Source organism: Oncorhynchus nerka, linkage group LG6 (genome assembly GCF_034236695.1).
Source record: "Oncorhynchus nerka isolate Pitt River linkage group LG6, Oner_Uvic_2.0, whole genome shotgun sequence".
NCBI classification, from domain to species: Eukaryota; Metazoa; Chordata; class Actinopteri; order Salmoniformes; family Salmonidae; genus Oncorhynchus; species Oncorhynchus nerka.
Window position 1 is genome coordinate 1,908,493 of NC_088401.1, and position 22,410 is coordinate 1,930,902.

At 47.7% G+C, this 22,410-nt stretch overlaps 1 protein-coding gene across 4 annotated transcripts in view; it reads right to left on the reverse strand.

The window, feature by feature from the left end:
* LOC115123702 (tetratricopeptide repeat protein 21B-like) overlaps positions 1 to 22,410 on the reverse strand; it is a 147,804-nt gene that overhangs the window by 116,641 nt on the left and 8,753 nt on the right. For all 4 annotated transcript variants that reach the window (XM_065019213.1, XM_065019211.1, XM_065019212.1 and 1 more), the window contains exons 9-12: positions 13,851 to 14,043; positions 8,418 to 8,515; positions 8,047 to 8,241; positions 4,420 to 4,555 (exon numbers count right to left, since the gene is read on the reverse strand). In XM_065019213.1, coding sequence (XP_064875285.1) covers positions 4,420 to 4,555; positions 8,047 to 8,241; positions 8,418 to 8,515; positions 13,851 to 14,043 — 622 coding nt within the window. The remainder of the gene's footprint in view (positions 1 to 4,419; positions 4,556 to 8,046; positions 8,242 to 8,417; positions 8,516 to 13,850; positions 14,044 to 22,410) is intronic.

A 22,410-nucleotide genomic window follows, 5' to 3' on the forward strand; every position in this document is an offset into this window, starting at 1 on the left:
GTTCTCCTAACCTGCCACGTCAGTTCTCCTAACCTGCCACGTCAGTTGTTCTAGCCTGCCACGTCAGTTCTCCTAACCTGCCACGTCAGTTGTCCTAACCTGCCACGTCAGTTCTCCTAGCCTGCCACGTCAGTTCTCCTGCCACGTCAGTTGTCCTAACCTGCCACGTCAGTTGTCCTAACCTGCCACGTCAGTTGTCCTAACCTGCCACGTCAGTTGTCCTAACCTGCCACGTCAGTTGTACTAACCTGCCACGTCAGTTCTCCTAACCTGCCACGTCAGTTCTCCTAACCTGCCACGTCAGTTCTCCTGCCACGTCAGTTCTCCTAACCTGCCACGTCAGTTCTCCTAGCCTGCCACGTCAGTTCTCCTAGCCAGCCACGTCAGTTGTCCTAGCCTGCCACGTCAGTTCTCCTAGCCAGCCACGTCAGTTCTCCTAGCCAGCCACGTCAGTTCTCCTAACCTGCCACGTCAGTTCTCCTAGCCTGCCACGTCAGTTCTCCTAGCCTGCCACGTCAGTTCTCCTAGCCTGCCACGTCAGTTCTCCTAGCCTGCCACGTCAGTTCTCCTAGCCAGCCACGTCAGTTGTCCTAACCTGCCACGTCAGTTCTCCTGCCACATCAGTTGTCCTAGCCTGCCACATCAGTTCTCCTAGCCTGCCACGTCAGTTCTCCTAACCTGCCACGTCAGTTCTCCTAGCCTGCCACGTCAGTTCTCCTAACCTGCCACGTCAGTTCTCCTAACCTGCCACGTCAGTTCTCCTAGCCTGCCATGTCAGTTGTCCTAACCTGCCACGTCAGTTGTCCTAACCTGCCACGTCAGTTGTCCTAACCTGCCACGTCAGTTCTCCTAGCCTGCCACGTCAGTTCTCCTAACCTGCCACGTCAGTTCTCCTAGCCTGCCACGTCAGTTCTCCTAGCCTGCCACGTCAGTTGTCCTAGCCTGCACGTCAGTTCTCCTAACCTGCCACGTCAGTTCTCCTAGCCTGCCACGTCAGTTCTCCTAACCTGCCACGTCAGTTCTCCTAGCCTGCCACGTCAGTTCTCCTAGCCTGCCACGTCAGTTCTCCTAACCTGCCACGTCAGTTCTCCTAGCCTGCCACGTCAGTTCTCCTGCCACGTCAGTTCTCCTAACCTGCCACGTCAGTTGTCCTAACCTGCCATGTCAGTTCTCCTAACCTGCCACGTCAGTTGTCCTAACCTGCCACGTCAGTTCTCCTAACCTGCCACGTCAGTTGTCCTAACCTGCCACGTCAGTTCTCCTAACCTGCCACGTCAGAACCTGCCACGTCAGTTGTCCTAACCTGCCACGTCAGTTCTCCTAACCTGCCACGTCAGTTGTCCTAGCCTGCCACGTCAGTTGTCCTAACCTGCCACGTCAGTTGTCCTAACCTGCCACGTCAGTTCTCCTAGCCTGCCACGTCAGTTCTCCTGCCACGTCAGTTGTCCTAGCCTGCCACGTCAGTTGTCCTAACCTGCCACGTCAGTTCTCCTGCCACGTCAGTTGTCCTAACCTGCCACGTCAGTTGTCCTAGCCTGCCACGTCAGTTGTCCTAACCTGCCACGTCAGTTCTCCTGCCACGTCAGTTGTCCTAGCCTGCCACGTTAGTTGTCCTAGCCTGCCACGTCAGTTGTCCTAGCCTGCCACGTCAGTTCTCCTAGCCTGCCACGTCAGTTGTCCTAGCCTGCCACGTCAGTTCTCCTAGCCTGCCACGTCAGTTCTCCTGCCACGTCAGTTCTCCTGCCACGTCAGTTCTCCTGCCACGTCAGTTCTCCTAGCCTGCCACGTCAGTTCTCCTAGCCTGCCACGTCAGTTCTCCTAGCCTGCCACGTCAGTTGTCCTAGCCTGCCACGTCAGTTGTCCTAGCCTGCCACGTCAGTTCTCCTAGCCTGCCACGTCAGTTCTCCTAGCCTGCCACGTCAGTTCTCCTAGCCTGCCACGTCAGTTCTCCTGCCACGTCAGTTCTCCTGCCACGTCAGTTGTCCTAGCCTGCCACGTCAGTTGTCCTAGCCTGCCACGTCAGTTGTCCTAGCCTGCCACGTCAGTTCTCCTGCCACGTCAGTTGTCCTAGCCTGCCACGTCAGTTGTCCTAGCCTGCCACGTCAGTTCTCCTAACCTGCCACGTCAGTTCTCCTAGCCTGCCACGTCAGGTCTCCTAACCTGCCACGTCAGTTCTCCTAGCCTGCCACGTCAGCTCTCCTAACCTGCCACGTCGTGTACAGGGGTGGATCCCAAAATAAATGACCTTTACAGGGGTGGATCCCAAAATAAATGACGTTCACAAGGGGTGGATCCCAAAATAAATGACGTTAACAGGGGTGGATCCCATAATAAATGACGTTCACAGGGGTGGATCCCATAATAAATTACGTTCACAGGGGTGGATCCCAAAATAAATGACGTTAACAGGGGTGGATCCCAAAATAAATGACGTTAACAGGGGTGGATCCCATAATAAATGACGTTCACAGGGGTGGATCCCATAATAAATTACGTTTACAGGGATGGATCCCATAATAAATGACGTTAACAGGGGTGGATCCCATAATAAATGACGTTTACAGGGGTGGATCCCATAATAAATGACGTTAACAGGGGTGGATCCCATAATAAATGACGTTTACAGGGGTGGATCCCATAATAAATAATAAATAAATGCGTTAACAGGGGTGGATCCCATAATAAATGACGTTCACAGGGGTGGATCCCATAATAAATGACGTTCACAGGGGTGGATCCCATAATAAATGACGTTCACAGGGGTGGATCCCATAATAAATGACGTTCACAGGGGTGGATCCCATAATAAATGACGTGTACAGGGGTGGATCCCATAATAAATGACGTTTACAGGGATGGATCCCAAAATACATTATGTCTACAGGGATGGATCCCAAAATACATTATGTCTACAGGGATGGATCCCAAAATACATTATGTCTACAGGGATGGATCCCAAAATACATTATGTCTACAGGGATGGATCCCAAAATACATTATGTCTACAGGGATGGATCCCAAAATACATTATGTCTACAGGGATGGATCCCAAAATACATTATGTCTACAGGGATGGATCCCAAAATGCATTATGTCTACAGGGGTGGATCCCAAAATACATTATGTCTACAGGGATGGATCCCAAAATACATTATGTCTACAGGGATGGATCCCCCTACAGGGATGGAAAATACATTATGTCTACAGGGATGGATCCCAAAATACATTATGTCTACAGGGATGGATCCCAAAATACATTATGTCTACAGGGATGGATCCCAAAATACATTATGTCTACAGGGGTGGATCCCAAAATGCATTATGTCTACAGGGGTGGATCCCAAAATACATTATGTCTACAGGGATGGATCCCAAAATACATTATGTCTACAGGGATGGATCCCAAAATACATTATGTCTACAGGGATGGATCCCAAAATACATTATGTCTACAGGGATGGATCCCAAAATACATTATGTCTACAGGGGTGGATCCCAAAATACATTATGTCTACAGGGATGGATCCCAAAATACATTATGTCTACAGGGATGGATCCCAAAATACATTATGTCTACAGGGATGGATCCCAAAATACATTATGTCTACAGGGATGGATCCCAAAATACATTATGTCTACAGGGATGGATCCCAAAATGCATTATGTCTACAGGGATGGATCCCAAAATACATTATGTCTACAGGGATGGATCCCAAAATACATTATGTCTACAGGGATGGATCCCAAAATACATTATGTCTACAGGGGTGGATCCCAAAATACATTATGTCTACAGGGATGGATCCCAAAATACATTATGTCTACAGGGATGGATCCCAAAATACATTATGTCTACAGGGATGGATCCCAAAATACATTATGTCTACAGGGATGGATCCCAAAATACATTATGTCTACAGGGATGGATCCCCATTATGTCTACAGGGGTGGATCCCAAAATGCATTATGTCTACAGGGGTGGATCCCAAAATGCATTATGTCTACAGGGATGGATCCCAAAATGCATTATGTCTACAGGGATGGATCCCAAAATGCATTATGTCTACAGGGATGGATCTCAAAATACATTATGTCTACAGGGATGGATCTCAAAATGCATGTATAGTGATAAAAACAAATGAAGTTAGTTAAGACATTTTACAGGTAAAACGATATGTAGCATATTGTTTTTGAATGTATTCTTGGTGTTCTCCTCCAATTATACAACAGCTGATTCAAAGGGAGTGTGGCTTCCTGGTCAAATTCACTTGTGCTTCCTCGCCAAATGAGGCTATCGAGGAGAGGAGGCCCATCTTCCGTTTGACTACTAACAAAATGACACACTCCTCGACCACTGATCGGTTTCTGGGTCATGGAGGAGGGAGGACGGAGAATGCAGACACCCTGATAGGCTCCTACCTGAAAGGAACTTGACATGGGCCATGTGGTAGGCTCCAGGCAGCAGTCCGGGGGCCATCTTGACCACAGGCTGCAGGACCATTCCAGAGTGACTCAGGCCAAAGGGGACGGGCTGACCTGCCGTCAGGGGCTTCTCCTGGGAGGGAGGGGAGTGGAGGAATGGGTCGTTAGAAATACTGCTAAAGAACTTTCCCTCCTGCATGGAAATGCTATAAATTAAATCAAATTTGATTGGTCACATAAACATGGTTAGCAGGTGTTATTGGTCACATGGTTAGCAGATGTTATTGGTCACATACACATGGTCAGCAGATGTTATTGGTCACATACACATGGTTAGCAGATGTTAATGGTCACATACACATGGTTAGCAGATGTTATTGGTCACATACACATGGTTAGCAGATGTTAATGGTCACATACACATGGTTAGCAGATGTTATTGGTCACATACACATGGTTAGCAGATGTTATTGGTCACATACACATGGTTAGCAATGTTATTGGTCACATACACATGGTTAGCAGATGTTATTGGTCACATACACATGGTTAGCAGATGTTATTGGTCACATAAACATGGTTAGCAGATGTTATTGGTCACATACACATGGTTAGCAGATGCTATTGGTCACATACACATGGTTAGCAGATGTTATTGGTCACATACACATGGTTAGCAGATGTTATTGGTCACATTATTGGTCACATACACATGGTTAGCAGATGTTTTTATGAATCCATTTTTAATTTCACCTTTATTTAACCAATTTGTTGAGAAGAGCGTTGGAGGCTATTTTGTAAATGACATCATTAAAGTCAAGGATCGATAGGAGAGTCAGTTTTACGAGGGTATGTTTGGCAGCATGAGTGAAGGAGGCTTTGTTGCAAAATAGAAAGCCGATTCTAGATTTACCTTTGGATTGGAGATGTTTCATGTGAGTCTGGAAGGAGAGTTTACAGTCTAGCCAGACATCTAGGTATTTGGAGTTGTCCACATATTCTAAGTCAGAACTGTCCAGAGTAGTGATGCTAGTCAGGCGGGCGGGTGCGGGCAGCAATCGGTTGAAGAGCATGCACTTAGTTTTACTAGCATTTAAAAGCAGTTGGAGGCCAAGGAAGAAGTGTTGTATGGCATTGGAGATCGTTTGGAGGTTAGTTAACACAGTGTCCAAACAAGGGCCAGATGTATACAGAATGGTGTCGTCTCCGTAGAGGTGGATCAGAGAATCTCATGTCCCCAGCTAGCCATGTTTCCGTGAAGCAGAGTATGTTACAATCCCGGGTATCTCTTTGGATAGAAACTCCTGCCCTAATTTCGTAGTCTTTGTTAACCTCTCTTTGGTAGGGGGCAGTATTTTCACCTCCGGATGTTACTCAGGCCCAGAAGCTACGATATGCATATAATTGGTAGATTTGGATAGAAAACACTCTAATGTTTCTAAAACTGATAAAATAATGTCTGTGAGTATAACAGAACTGATATGGCAGGTGAAATCCCGAGGACCAATCATCCAGGGGGGTAAAAATTGAGGTCATAGGATTTCCCAATAGTTTTCTATGGGATACCCTTATTATGAGGAAGCTGGTTGCAGTTCCTATGGCAACCAATAGATGTCAACAGCCTTTAGAAATTGTTCGATGTTTATCTTTTGAGAAATGAAGAAGTAGTCCTATTCATTTTAAGTGTCACTCCAGGTGGACTCTACTCTTTTGGTGCGCGTGAACTGAAGCGCGCTTCACAGTATTTTTTATCCGGTATTAGAAACAGTTTACGCCGTCTTAAATTGTGTTGATTATTTACGTTTTAGGGTACCTGCGGTTGGATTAGGAACGTTGTTTGAAATTTTTGGACCAAGTTTACAGGTAACTTATTAGACACTTTGTAGGCATATTGGGCGAGTTGAAACTGGTGTATTTCTGAAATCAAAAGCACAAAATAAATTGACATTTTTGGGACATAAAGAAGGACATTATCGAACAAAAAGGACCATTTGTGATGTTTCTGGGACATTTTGGAGTGCCAACAGAAGAACATCTTCTAAGGTAAGGCATTAATTATATCGTTATTTCTGACTTTTGTGGTGCACCTGCCTGGTTGAAATATGATTTTCATGTGTTTGTATGCGGGGCGCTGTCCTTAGATAATCGCATGGTTTGCTTTCGCCGTAAAGCCTTTTTGAAATCTGACACAGCGGCTGACGCTACCGTCCCACCTGCCCATAAGAAGTTAACAGGGGACTGGACATTAGCGAGTAATATACCCGGAAGGGGTATTTAACTGATCCTTCATTACCCATGTTGTCTAGACCAGGAGTATTAAACTGATCCTACATTACCCGTGTTGTCTAGACCAGGGGTATTAAACTGATCCCTCATTACCCATGTTGTCTAGACCAGGGGTATTAAACTGATCCTTCATTGCCCATGTTGTCTAGACCAGGGGTATTAAACTGATCCTACATTATCCATGTTGTCTAGACCAGGGGTATTAAACTACATTTACATTTAAGTCATTTAGCAGACGCTCTTATCCAGAGCGACTTACAAATTGGTGCATTCACCTTATGACATCCAGTGGAACAGCCACTTTACAATAGTGCATCTAAATCTTTTAAGGGGGGTGAGAAGGATTACTTTATCCTATCCTAGGTATTCCTTAAAGAGGTGGGGTTTCAGGTGTCTCCGGAAGGTGGTGATTGACTCCGCTGTCCTGGCGTCGTGAGGGAGTTTGTTCCACCATTGGGGGGCCAGAGCAGCGAACAGTTTTGACTGGGCTGAGCGGGAACTGTACTTCCTCAGTGGTAGGGAGGCGAGCAGGCCAGAGGTGGATGAACGCAGTGCCCTTGTTTGGGTGTAGGGCCTGATCAGAGCCTGGAGGTACTGAGGTGCCGTTCCCCTCACAGCTCCGTAGGCAAGCACCATGGTCTTGTAGCGGATGCGAGCTTCAACTGGAGGAGGAGCGGGGTGACGTGAGAGAACTTGGGAAGGTTGAACACCAGACGGGCTGCGGCGTTCTGGATGAGTTGTAGGGGTTTAATGGCACAGGCAGGGAGCCCAGCCAACAGCGAGTTGCAGTAATCTACAGGAAGCTGATCCTTCATTACCCATGTTGTCTAGACCAGGGGTATTAAACTGATCCTTCATTACCCATGTTGTCTAGACCAGGGGTATTAAACTGATCCTTCATTACCCATGTTGTCTAGACCAGGGGTATTAAACTGATCCTTCATTACCCATGTTGTCTAGACCAGGGGTATTCAACTGATCCTTGCTCAAGGGCACAGATGTTTCAGCTTTGGGCTTTGAACCAGTGATTTGAACCAGCAACCTTTTGGTAACTGGCCCAACGCTCTTAACTGCTAGTCTACCTACGAATTACAGCTGATTTTCGGTTCTACCTGATAATTATTTTCACCCACCTGGTGTCCCAGATCTAAATCAGTCCCTGATTAGAGAGGAATCACCCACCTGGTGTTCCTGGTCTAAATCAGTCCCTGATTAGAGAGGAATCACCCACCTGGTGTCCCAGGTCTAAATCAGTCCCTGATTAGAGGGGAAGAATTTAAAAAGCAGTGGAATTGGCTACCAGGTCCAGAGTTGAATTTGAGGGGTCTAAGGGTTTACCTGGAAGAAGGAAAGGTAGAGGTTGACCACTTGGAAAATAAAGTCGGGGTGGAGCCTGTGGAAGTAGTCTGGTCCCATTGGTCGCCCTCGCAGGTCCAGGAAGTGAAGGTCGGTGGCCTCCTTCAGTAAGGGTGACATCACCGCTAGCCCCGCCCCTCTCTTGTGGACCAGGAGAGCCTGCAGAAGGACCAGCTCCTACAGTACAGACAGGGGAAGATACAGTTCCCTTTACTATACTTTTCTTACCACGTTCCTAATCAAACAAAATCTCAACACCCCCCCCAACCTCGTTCAATTTATGGGACCTTGTGACCTCAGTGATAGATCAGTGTAATGTGATTGGTCACTCAGGAGAATGCTGCGTGTCATACCGCTGACTGGCCAATGGACTGGTGGATCTCTCTGAGGAACTCCAGCTGATTGGCTGCTTCCTGTAGCTGGCCGTCCATCAGCTGGCAGCGGATCAGTCCTAGAAAAACAAACACCTCAGTGGCCTCACCACAACACTCAACATACAGCAAGTTCAAGGATATTGCCTTAAGAAGCATAGGAAATACACTAAATATACACAAACGTCTGTGGAAACCACTTCAAATTAGTGGATTCCGCTATTTCAGCCACACTTGTTGCTGAGAGGTGTATAAAATCGAGCACACAGCCATGCAATCTCCATAGACAAACATTGGCAGTAGAATGGACCGGAATGAAGAGCTCAGTGACATTCCGGCACCGTCATAGGATGCCACCTTTCCAACAAGTCAGTTAGTCACATTTCTGCCCTGCTGTAGCTGCCCCGGGCAACTGTAAGTGCTGTTATTGTGAAGTGGAAATGTCTAGGAGCAACAACGGCTCATCGGCAAAGTGGTAGGCCACACAAGCTCACAGAACAGGACCGCCGAGTGCTGAAATGCGCAGTGTGTAAAAATCATGTCGTCAGTTGCAACACTCACTACCGAGTTCCAAACTGCCTCTGGAAACAATGTCAGCACAATAACTGTTTGTCGGGAGCTTCATGAAATGAGTTTCCATGGCCGAGCAGCTGCAAAACAAGCCTAAGTGGTGTAAAGCTCGCCGCAATTGGACTCTGGAGCAGTGAAAATGTGTTCTCTGGAGTGATAAATCACGCTTTACCATCTGGCATTCCGACGGACAAATCTGGGTTTGGTGGATGCCAGGAAAACACTACCTGCCCCAATGCATAGTGCCAACTGTAAAGTTTGGTGAAGGAGGAATAACCACCTGCCTTACATTGCACTCCACAAGGAGCCTGCATGGCAGGCTGACCACCTGTTACGTGAGGGCAGCAAGAAGCCAAGGTAAGTTGCTAGCTAGCATTAAACTTATCTTATAAAAAACAATCAATTCGTAACATAATCACTAGTTAACTACACATGGTTGATATTACTAGTTTATCTAGCGTGTCCTGCGTTGCATATAATTGATGCGGTGCCTGTTAATTTCTCATCAAATCACAGCCGACTTCGCCAAACGGGCGATGATTTAACACTGTCGTTGCACCAATGTACCTAACCATAACTATCAATGCCTTTCTTTAAAATCAATACACAAGTATATCTTTTTAAACCTGCATATTTAGTTAATATTGCCTGCTAACATGAATTTCTTATAATTAGGGAAATTGTGTCACTTCTCTTGCGTTCCGTGCAAGCAGTCAGGGTACATGCAGCAGTTTGGGCCGCCTGGCTCGTTGCGAACTGTGTGAAGTCCATTTATTCCTAACAAAGACCGTAATTAATTTGCCAGAATTTTACATAATTATGACATAACATTGAAGGTTGTACAATGTAACAGCAATATTTAGACTTATGGATGCCACCCGTTAGATAAAATACGGAACGGTTCCGTATTTCACTGAAAGAATACATTTTTTGTTTTTGAAATGATAGTTTCCCGGATTCGACCATATCAATGACCAAAGGCTCGTATTTCTGTGTGTTATTATGTTATAACTAAGTCTATGATTTGATAGAACAGTCTGACTGAGCAGTGGTAGGCAGCAGAAGGCTCGTAAGCTTTCATTCAAACAGCACTTTCGTGTGTTTTGACAGCATCTCTTTGCTTCAAGCATTGCGTTGTTTTATGACTTGAAGCCTATCAACTCCCGAGATGAGGCTGGTGTAACCGATGTGAAATGGCTAGCTAGTTAGCGGGGTGCGCGATAATAGCGTTTCAAACGTCACTCGCTCTGAGACTTGGAGTAGTTGTTCCCCTTGCCCTGCATGGGTAACGCTGCTTCGAGGGTGGCTGTTGTCAATGTGTTCCTGGTTCGAGCCCAGGTAGTGGCGAGGAGAGGGATGGAAGCTATACTGTTACACTGGCAATACTAAAGTGACTATAAGAACATCCAATAGTCAAAGGTTAATGAAATACAAATGGTATAGAGAGAAATAGTCCTATAAATACTATATTTAACTACAACCTAAAACTTATTACCTGGGAATATTGAAGACTCATGTTAAAAGGAACCACCAACTTTCATATGTTCTCTTGTTCTGAGCAAGGAACTGAAACGTTAGCTTTCTTACATGGCACATATTGCACTTTTACTTTCTTCTCCAACACTTTGTTTTTGCATTATTTAAACCAAATTGAACATGTTCCATTATTAATTTGAGGCTAAATAGATTTTATTGATGTATTATATGAAGGTAAAATAAAAGTGTTCATTCAGTATTGTTGTAATTGTCATTATTACAAATAAAAATAAAATACAAATCGGCCGATTAATCGTTATCGGCGTTGAAAAATCATAATCGGCCGACCTCTAGTTCCAACATCTAGTGGAAAGCCTTCCCAGAAGAATGGAGGCTGTCATAGCAGCAATGTTCCAACATCTAGTGGAAAGCCTTCCCAGAAGAGTGGAGGCTGTCATAGCAGCAATGTTCCAACATCTAGTGGAAAGCCTTCCCAGAAGAGTGGAGGCTGTCATAGCAGCAATGTTCCAACATCTAGTGGAAAGCCTTCCCAGAAGAGTGGAGGTTGTCATAGCAGCAATGTTCCAACATCTAGTGGAAAGCCTTCCCAGAAGAGTGGAGGCTGTCATAGCAGCAATGTTCCAACATCTAGTGGGAAGCCTTCCCAGAAGAGTGGAGGCTGTCATAGCAGCAATGTTCCAACATCTAGTGCAAAGCCTTCCCAGAAGAGTGGAGGCTGTTATAGCAGCAATGTTCCAATATCTAGTGGAAAGCCTTCCCAGAAGAGTGGAGGCTGTTATAGCAGCAATGTTCCAACATCTAGTGGAAAGCCTTCCCAGAAGAGTGGAGGCTGTTATAGCAGCAATGTTCCTACATCTAGTGGAAAGCCTTCCCAGAAGAATGGAGGCTGTTATAGCAGCAATGTTCCAACATCTAGTGGAAAGCCTTCCCAGAAGAGTGGAGGCTGTTATAGCAGCAATGTTCCAACATCTAGTGGAAAGCCTTCCCAGAAGAGTGGAGGCTGTCATAGCAGCAATGTTCCAACATCTAGTGGAAAGCCTTCCCAGAAGAGTGGAGGCTGTCATAGCAGCAATGTTCCAACATCTAGTGGAAAGCCTTCCCAGAAGAGTGGAGGCTGTCATAGCAGCAATGTTCCAACATCTAGTGGAAAGCCTTCCCAGAAGAGTGGAGGCTGTTATAGCAGCAATGTTCCAATATCTAGTGGAAAGCATTCCCAGAAGAGTGGAGGCTGTTATAGCAGCAATGTTCCAACATCTAGTGGAAAGCCTTCCCAGAAGAGTGGAGGCTGTTATAGCAGCAATGTTCCTACATCTAGTGGAAAGCCTTCCCAGAAGAATGGAGGCTGTTATAGCAGCAATGTTCCAACATCTAGTGGAAAGCCTTCCCAGAAGAGTGGAGGCTGTTATAGCAGCAATGTTCCAACATCTAGTGGAAAGCCTTCCCAGAAGAGTGGAGGCTGTCATAGCAGCAATGTTCCAACATCTAGTGGAAAGCCTTCCCAGAAGAGTGGAGGCTGTTATAGCAGTAATGTTCCAACATCTAGTGGAAAGCCTTCCCAGAAGAGTGGAGGCTGTTATAGCAGCAATGTTCCAACATCTAGTGGAAAGCCTTCCCAGAAGAGTGGAGGCTGTTATAGCAGCAATGTTCCTACATCTAGTGGAAAGCCTTCCCAGAAGAGTGGAGGCTGTTATAGCAGCAATGTTCCAACATCTAGTGGAAAGCCTTCCCAGAAGAGTGGAGGCTGTTATAGCAGCAATGTTCCTACATCTAGTGGAAAGCCTTCCCAGAAGAGTGGAGGCTGTTATAGCAGCAATGTTCCAACATCTAGTGGAAAGCCTTCCCAGAAAAGTGGAGGCTGTCATAGCAGCAATGTTCCAACATCTAGTGGAAAGCCTTCCCAGAAGAGTGGAGGCTGTCATAGCAGCAATGTTCCAACATCTAGTGGAAAGCCTTCCCAGAAGAGTGGAGGCTGTTATAGCAGCAATGTTCCAACATCTAGTGGAAAGCCTTCCCAGAAGAGTGGAGGCTGTTATAGCAGCAATGTTCCTACATCTAGTGGAAAGCCTTCCCAGAAGAGTGGAGGCTGTTATAGCAGCAATGTTCCAACATCTAGTGGAAAGCCTTCCCAGAAAAGTGGAGGATGTCATAGCAGCAATGTTCCAACATCTAGTGGAAAGCCTTCCCAGAAGAGTGGAGGCTGTCATAGCAGCAATGTTCCAACATCTAGTGGAAAGCCTTCCCAGAAGAGTGGAGGCTGTTATAGCAGCAATGTTCCAACATCTAGTGGAAAGCCTTCCCAGAAGCGTGGAGGCTGTCATAGCAGCAATGTTCCAACATCTAGTGCAAAGCCTTCCCAGAAGAGTGGAGGCTGTTATAGCAGCAATGTTCCAACATCTAGTGGAAAGCCTTCCCAGAAGAGTGGAGGCTGTTATAGCAGCAATGTTCCAACATCTAATGGAAAGCCTTCCCAGAAGAGTGGAGGCTGTCATAGCAGCAATGTTCCAACATCTAGTGGAAAGCCTTCCCAGAAGAGTGGAGGCTGTTATAGCAGCAAAGGGGGGACCAACTCCATATTAAAGCCTTCCCAGAAGAGTGGAGGCTGTCATAGCAGCAATGTTCCAACATCTAGTGGAAAGCCTTCCCAGAAGAGTGGAGGCTGTTATAGCAGCAAAGGGGGGACCAACTCCATATTAAAGCCTTCCCAGAAGAGTGGAGGCTGTTATAGCTGCAAAGGGGGGACCAACTCCATATTAAAGCCTTCCCAGAAGAGAGGAGGCTGTTACAGCAGCAAAGGGGGGACCAACTCCATATTAAAGCCTTCCCAGAAGAGTGGAGGCTGATATAGCAGCAAAGGGGGGACCAACTCCATATTAAAGCCTTCCCAGAAGAGTGGAGGCTGATATAGCAGCAAAGGGGGTCCAACTCCATATTAAAGCCTTCCCAGAATAGTGGAGGCTGTTATAGCAGCAAAGGGGGGACCAACTCCATATTAAAGCCTTCCCAGAAGAGTGGAGGCTGTTATAGCAGCAAAGGGGGGACCAACTCCATATTAAAGCCTTCCCAGAAGAGATGAGGCTGTTACAGCAGCAAAGGGGGGACCAACTCCATATTAAAGCCTTCCCAGAAGAGAGGAGGCTGTTACAGCAGCAAAGGGGGGACCAACTCCATATTAATGCCCATGATTTTGGAATGAGATGTTCGACGAGCAGGTGTCCACATACTTTTGGACATGTCATGTTATTAATCACCAGAGCTATCACATTTTAAAAAAGCTAAGAAGATGCACATCAACACACTGGGAAGGCAGCAGAGCTGTGTGTATGAATGTGTATACACTAACCCACCTACCTGCCAGGGCTGGGACACTGCTGGTGTCAATGTCGAGAGCAGTAGAGTACCACCTGGTGGCCTCCTTAGTCTTCTTCTGTAGGGACAGAAGGTAACCCATCTCATTGGCCACATCAGCATTCCCAGGGGCTTTAGAGTACGCCCTCTCTGTAAATGGAGTCAGCAGCTGAAGGATCTCTGGGTTGCCTCCACACTACAGACAGACAGAGGACGTCATAGTTCTACATCCAAATGGGACAGTACAGTCATGTATAGATCTCTCTGGAACAGCAGATTTCATGTGTCGTATTGGGAGGCTGACATACCGATGTACTTCAATATGTGAACATACTCAACATATTATTACCCCCCCCAACCCAAAGTCATGTTTTAACACAAAAACCCTGATACACAAAGACCCAGAACGTTGTGCTCCAAGGGACTGGCCTGGGAGACCCCCAGCTGGCTAAAACAACTGGTTCCATAGAAACAGAGGCCAATGGACTGGGCTGGGAGACCCCCCAGCTGGCTAAAACAACTGGTTCCATGGAAACAGAGGCCAAGGGACTGGGCTGGAGAGCTAAAACAACTGGTTCCATGGAAACAGCTGGCCAAAACAACTGGTTCCATAGAAACAGAGGCCAATGGACTGGGCTAGGAGACCCCCCAGCTGGCTAAAACAACTGGTTCAATGGAAACAGAGGCCAAGGGACTGGGCTGGGAGACTCCCCAGCTGGCTAAAACAACTGGTTCCATGGAAACAGAGGCCAAGGGACTGGGCTGGGAGACCCCCCAGCTGGCTGAAACAGAGGCCAAGGGACTGGGCTGGGAGACCCCCCAGCTGGCTAAAACAACTGGTTCCATAGAAACAGAGGCCAATGGACTGGGCTGGGAGACCCCCCAGCTGGCTAAAACAACTGGTTCCATAGAAACAGAGGCCAATGGACTGGGCTAGGAGACCCCCCAGCTGGCTAAAACAACTGGTTCCATGGAAACAGAGGCCAAGGGACTGGGCTGGGAGACTCCCCAGCTGGCTAAAACAACTGGTTCCATGGAAACAGAGGCCAAGGGACTGGGCTGGGAGACCCCCCAGCTGGCTAAAACAACTGGTTCCATGGAAACAGAGGCCAAGGGACTGGGCTGGGAGACCCCCCAGCTGGCTAAAACAACTGGTTCCATAGAAACAGAGGCCAATGGACTTTTTATTTTATTTTTTTATTTCACCTTTATTTAACCAGGTAGGCTAGTTGAGAACAAGTTCTCATTTGCAACTGCGACCTGGCCAAGATAAAGCATAGCAGTGTGAACAGACAACACAGAGTTACACATGGAGTAAACAATTAACAAGTCAATAACACAGTAGAAAAAAAAAATGGGCAGTCTATATACAATGTGTGCAAAAGGCATGAGGAGGTAGGCGAATAATACAATTTTGCAGATTAACACTGGGGTGATAAATGATCAGATGGTCATGTACAGGTAGAGATATTGGTGTGCAAAAGAGCAGAAAAGTAAATAAATAAATAAATAAAAACAGTATAAAAACAGTATGGGAATGAGGTAGGTGAAAATGGGTGGGCTATTTACCAATAGACTATGTACAGCTGCAGCGATCGGTTAGCTGCTCGGATAGCTGATGTTTGAAGTTGGTGAGGGAGATAAAAGTCTCCAACTTCAGCGATTTTGCAGTTCGTTCCAGTCACAGGCAGCAGAGTACTGGAACGAAAGGCGGCCGAATGAGGTGTTGGCTTTAGGGATGATCAGTGAGATACACCTGCTGGAGCGTGTGCTACGGATGGGTGTTGCCATCGTGACCAGTGAACTGAGATAAGGCGGAGCTTTACCTAGCATGGACTTGTAGATGACCTGGAGCCAGTGGGTCTGGCGACGAATATGTAGCGAGGGCCAGCCGACTAGAGCATACAAGTCGCAGTGGTGGGTGGTATAAGGTGCTTTGGTGACAAAACGGATGGCACTATGATAGACTGCATCCAGTTTGCTGAGTAGAGTGTTGGAAGCCATTTTGTAGATGACATCGCCGAAATCGAGGATCGGTAGGATAGTCAGTTTTACTAGGGTAAGCTTGGCGGCGTGAGTGAAGGAGGCTTTGTTGCGGAATAGAAAGCCGACTCTTGATTTGATTTTCGATTGGAGATGTTTGATGTGAGTCTGGAAGGAGAGTTTGCAGTCTAGCCAGACACCTAGGTACTTATAGATGTCCACATATTCAAGGTCGGAACCATCCAGGGTGGTGATGCTAGTCGGGCTGGGAGACCCCCCAGCTGGCTAAAACAACTGGTTCCATAGAAACAGAGGCCAAGGGACTGGGCTGGGAGACCCCCAGCTGGCTAAAACAACTGGTTCCATGGAAACAGAGGCCAAGGGACTGGGCTGGGAGACCCCCAGCTGGCTAAAACAACCCTGAAGGTTCTTTGGTTCAGCAAACTACCTTTTAGTTCTACATTATGTTTTCTAATCCAGCACCTGTGATAAGTGATATCACCCCATTGGATCCATGTGGGTATTCGCTGGTAAAAGTGGGCACAGATTAGCCCACACCAGCCAAAAACAGGCTAGCCCACACCAAGCCCACCTCAAGCCCACACCAGCCAAACACGGTTTAGCCCACACCAAGCCCACACCAAGCCCACACCAGCCAAACACGGGCTAGCCCACACCAGCCAAACACAGGCTAGCCCACACCAGCCAAACACAGGCTAGCCCACACCAGCCAACCACAGGTTAGCCCACACCAAGCCCACACCAGCCAACCACAGGTTAGCCCACACCAACATGCAGTTTCTCCCTGCAGGCAGTCGCTGAGTCCGAGGTGCTAAAGGAGCTCCATAAACTTGACCCCAAAAAACATCCGGGTCAGAAGGTTTAGACCCTTTCTTCTTTAAGGTTGCTGCTCCTGTCATCGCCAAGCCTTTCTCTGACCTTTTTAACCTGTCTTTTCTCTGGGGAGGTTCCCATGGCTTGGAAGGCAGCCACAGTTCGTCCTTTATTTAAAGGGGGAGATCTCGCTGATCCTAACTGTTATAGGCCTATTTCTATTTTGCCCTGTTCATCAAAAGTGTTGGAAAATCTAGTCGAAGATCAACTGACTGTCTTTCTTAATGTCTATAGAATTCTCTCTGGTATGCAATCTGGTTTCCGCTCAGGTTATGGATGTGTCACAGCAACCTTAAAGGTCCTCAATTATGTCACCATTGTCCTTGATTCTAAGCACAATGTTGTGCTGCTATTTTCATTGACTTGGCCAAAGCTTTTGATACAGTAGACCATTCCATTCTTGTGGGCCGGCTAAGGAGTATTGGTGTCTCTGATGGGTCTTTGGGATGGTTTGCTAACGACCTCTCTTAAAGAGTGCAGTGTATAGTCAGAACATCTGCTGTCTCAGCCACTGCCTGTCACCAAGGGAGTACCCCAAGGCTCGATCCTAGGCACCACGCTCTTTCTCAATTTACATCAACCATATAGCTCAGGCAGTAGGAAGCTCTCTAATAATTTATATGCAGATGATACAGTCTTGTACTCAGCTGGCTCCTCCCGGATTTTGTGTTAAACTCTCTACAACAAAGCTTTGTTAGTGTCCAACAAGCTCTCTCTTACCCTTAACCTTGTTCTGAACACCTCCAAAACAAAGGTCATGTGGTTTGGTAAGAAGAATGCCCCTCTCCCCACAGGTGTGATTACTTCCTCTGAGGGTTTAGAGCTTGAGGTAGTCACCTCATACAAGTACTTGGGAGTATGGCTAGACAGTACACTGTCCTTCTCTCAGCACATATCAAAGCTGCAGGCTAAAGTTAAATCTAGACTTGGTTTCCTCTATCGTAATCACTCCTCTTTCACCCCAGCTTCCAAACTAACCCTGATTCAGATTACCATCCTACCCATGCTAGATTACGGAGACATAATTTATAGATCGGCAGTTCAGGGTGCTCTCGAGCGGCTAAATGTTCTTTACCGTTCAGGCATCAGATTTGCCACCAATGCTCCTTGTAAATAAGAATTTGTTCTTAACTGACTTGCCTAGTTACAGTTGAAGTCTGAAGTTTACATACACCTTAGCCAAATACATTTAAACACAGTTTCACAATTCCTGACATTTAATCCTAGTAAATATTCCCTGTTTTAGGTCAGTTAGGATCACCACTTTATTTTAAGAATGTGAAATGTCAGAATAATAGTAGAGAGAATGATTTCTTTCAGCTTTTATTTCTTTCATCACATTCCCAGTGGGTCAGAAGTTTACATACACTCAATTAGTATTTGGTAGCATTTCCTTTAAATTGTTTAACTTCGGTCAAACGTTTCAGGAGCCTTCCACAAGCTTCCCACAATAAGTTGGGTGAATTTTGGCCCATTCCTCCTGACAGAGCTGGTGTAACTGAGTCAGGTTTGTAGGCCTCCTTGCTCACACACACTTTTTCAGTTCTGCCCACAATTTTTTATCAGACCAGAGGACATTTCTCCAAAAAGTACGATCTTTGTCCCCATGTGCAGTTGCAAACCGTAGTCTGGCTTTTTTAATGGCGGTTTTGGAGCAGTGGCTTCTTCCTTGCTGAGCGGCCTTTCAGGTTATGTTGATATAGGACTCGTTTTACTGTGGATATAGATACTTTTGTACCTGTTTCCTCCAGCATCTTCACAAGTTCCTTTGCTGTTGTTCTAGGATTGATTTTCACTTTTCGCACCAAAGTACGTTCATCTCTAGGAGACAGAACGTGTCTCCTTCCTGAGCGGTATGACGGCTGCGTGGTCCCATGGTGTTTATACTTGCGTACTATTGTTTGTACAGATGAACATGGTACCTTCAGGCGTTTGGAAATTGCTCCCAAGGATGAACCAGACTTGTGGAGGTCTACAATTTGTTTTTCTGAGGTCTTTGATTTTCCCATGATGTCAAGCAAAGAGGCACTGAGTTTGAAGGTAGGCCTTGAAATACATCCACAGGTACACCTCCAATTGACTCAAATTATGTCAATTAGCCTGTCAGAAGCTTCTAAAGCCATGACATCATTTTCTGGAATTTTCCAAGCTGTTTAAAGGCACAGTCAACTTAGTGTATATAACTTCTGACCCACTGGAATTGTGATACAGTGAATTATAAGTGAAATAATCTGTCTGTAAACAATTGTTGGAAAAATTACTTGTGTCTTGAACAAAGTAGATGTCCTAACCGACTTGCCAAAACTATAGTTTGTTAACAAGAAATTTGTGGAGTGGTTGAAAAATGAGTTTTAATGACTCCAACCTAAGTGGATGTAAACTAGTTTTAATGACTCCAACCTAAGTGGATGGAAACTAGTTTTAATGACTCCTACCTAAGTGGATGTAAACTAGTTTTAATGACTCCAACCTAAGTGGATGTAAACTAGTTTTAATGACTCCAACCTAAGTGGATGTAAACTAGTTTTAATGACTCCAACCTAAGTGGATGTAAACTAGTTTTAATGACTCCAACCTAAGTGGATGGAAACTAGTTTTAATGACTCCAACCTAAGTGGATGGAAACTTCTGACTTCAACTGTATGTATGTAGGACATCTCTATAACATGTCTGTCTATTTGTTCCGACTTCAACTGTAAATAAAGGTAAAATAATATTAATATACATTTTCCATGGGTTTACTGACCACAATCCATTGAATTAATATTAGGAAGTGTTGTTTATTTGGCGTCAGGAGAGCACAGCGTATGGAGATATGCAACACAGCCTTATGCTTCTGAACCCCCCCCCCCCCAGTCAGCCCCAGGTCTTCAGGGCAAAACCCCCCCAGTCAGCCCCAGGTCTTCAGGGTTAAACCCCCCCAGTCAGCCCCAGGTCTTCAGGGTTAAACTCCCCCCAGTCAGCCCCAGGTCTTCAGGGCTAAACCCCCAGTCAGTCCCAAGTCTTCAGGGCAAAGCCCCCAGTCAGCCCCAGGTCTTCAGGGTTAAACCCCCAGTCAGCCCCAGGTCTTCAGGGCAAAGCCCCCAGTCAGCCCCAGGTCTTCAGGGTTAAAACCCCCAGTCAGCCCCAGGTCTTCAGGGTTAAACCCCCCAGTCAGCCCCAGGTCTTCAGGGCTAAACCCCCCAGTCAGCCCCAGGTCTTCAGGGCTAAACCCCCCAGTCAGCCCCAGGTCTTCAGGGCTAAACGCCCCCAGTCAGCCCAAGGTCTTCAGGGCTAAACCCACCCAGTCAGCCCCAGGTCTTCAGGATTAAACCCCCCAGTCAGCCCCAGGTCTTCAGGGCTAAACACCCCAGTCAGCCCCAGGTCTTCAGGGTTAAACCCCCCAGTCAGTCCCAGGTCTTCAGAGCTAAACCCCCCCAGTCAGCCCCAGGTCTTCAGGGCTAAACCCCCCAGTCAGCCCCAGGTCTTCAGGGCTAAACACCCCAGTCAGCCCCAGGTCTTCAGGGTTAAACCCCCCAGTCAGTCCCAGGTCTTCAGAGCTAAACCCCCCAGTCAGCCCCAGGTCTTCAGGGCTAAACACCCCAGTCAGCCCCAGGTCTTCAGGGTTAAAGCCCCCCAGTCAGTCCCAGGTCTTCAGGGCTAAAGCCCCCAGTCAGCCCCAGGTCTTCAGGGTTAAACCCCCCAGTCAGCCCCAGGTCTTCAGGGCAAAGCCCCCAGTCAGCCCCAGGTCTTCAGGGCAAAGCCCCCCAGTCAGCCCCAGGTCTTCAGGGTTAAAACCCCCCAGTCAGCCCCAGGTCTTCAGGGTTAAACCCCCCAGTCAGCCCCAGGTCTTCAGGGTTAAACCCCCCAGTCAGCCCCAGGTCTTCAGGGTTAAACCCCCCAGTCAGCCCCAGGTCTTCAGGGCTAAACCCCCAGTCAGCCCCAGGTCTTCAGGGCTAAACCCCCAGTCAGCCCCAGGTCTTCAGGGCTAAACGCCCCAGTCAGCCCAAGGTCTTCAGGGCTAAACCCACCCAGTCAGCCCCAGGTCTTCAGGATTAAACCCCCAGTCAGCCCCAGGTCTTCAGGGCTAAACACCCCAGTCAGCCCCAGGTCTTCAGGGTTAAACCCCCCAGTCAGTCCCAGGTCTTCAGAGCTAAACCCCCCAGTCAGCCCCAGGTCTTCAGGGCTAAACTCCCCCAGTCAGTCCCAGGTCTTCAGGGTTAAACCCCCGGTCAGTCCCAGGTCTTCAGGGTTAAACCCCCAGTCAGCCCCAGGTCTTCAGGGTTAAAACCCCAGTCAGCCCCAGGTCTTCAGGGTTAAACCCCCCAGTCAGCCCCAGGTCTTCAGGGCTAAACCCCCAGTCAGCCCCAGGTCTTCAGGGTTAAACCCCCCAGTAAGCCCCAGGTCTTCAGGGCTAAACCCTCCCAGTCAGCCCCAGGTCTTCAGGGCTAAACCCCCAGTCAGCCCCAGGTCTTCAGGGTTAAACCCCCAGTCAGCCCAGGTCTTCAGGGTTAAACCCCCCAGTCAGCCCCAGGTCTTCAGGGCTAAACCCCCCAGTCAGCCCCAGGTCTTCAGGGCTAAACCCCCAGTCAGCCCCAGGTCTTCAGGGCTAAACCCCTCCAGTCAGCCCCAGGTCTTCAGGGCTAAACCCCCCAGTCAGCCCCAGGTCTTCAGGGTTAAACCCCCCAGTCAGCCCCAGGTCTTCAGGGTTAAACCCCCAGTCAGCCCCAGGTCTTCAGGGCTAAACCCCCCAGTCAGCCCCAGGTCTTCAGGGCTAAACCCCCAGTCATCCCCAGGTCTTCAGGGTTAAACCCCCCCCAGTCAGCCCCAGGTCTTCAGGGCTAAACCCCCAGTCAGCCCCAGGTCTTCAGGGTTAAACCCCCAGTCAGCCCCAGGTCTTCAGGGTTAAACCCCCAGTCAGCCCCAGGTCTTCAGGGCTAAACCCCCAGTCAGCCCCAGGTCTTCAGGGCTAAACCCCGCCCAGTCAACCCCAGGTCTTCAGGGCTAAACCCCCCAGTCAGCCCCAGGTCTTCAGGGCTAAACCCCCCAGTCAACCCCAGGTCTTCAGGGCTAAACCCCCCAGTCAGCCCCAGGTCTTCAGGGTTAAACCCCCAGTCAGCCCCAGGTCTTCAGGTCTAAACCCCCCAGTCAGCCCCAGGTCTTCAGGGCTAAACCCCCCCTGTCAGCCCCAGGTCTTCAGGGCTAAACCCCCCCCTGTCAGCCCCAGGTCTTCAGGGTTAAGCCCCAGATGTTCTGTAGTTTTTTGTTTTTTTTATGTGTTATTTCTTACATTAGTACCCCAGGTCATCTTAGGTTTCATTACATACAGTCGAGAAGAACTACTGAATATAAGAGCAGCGTCAACTCACCATCAGTACGACCAAGAATATGACTTTCGCGAAGTGGACCCTGTGTTCTGCCTTTCACCCAGGACAACGGAATGGATCCCAGCCGGCGACCCAAAAAAACGACTTCGTAAAAGAGGGAAACGTAGCGGTCTTCTGGTCAGACTCCGGAGACGGGCACATCGTGCACCACTCCCCAGTATACTTCTCGCCAATGTCCAGTCTCTTGACAACAAGGTTGATGAAATCCGAGCAAGGGTAGCAAGGGTAGCATTCCAGAGGGACATCAGAGACTGTAACGTTCTTTGCTTCACGGAAACATGGCTCACTGGAGAGACGCTATCGGAGTCGGTGCAGCCAGC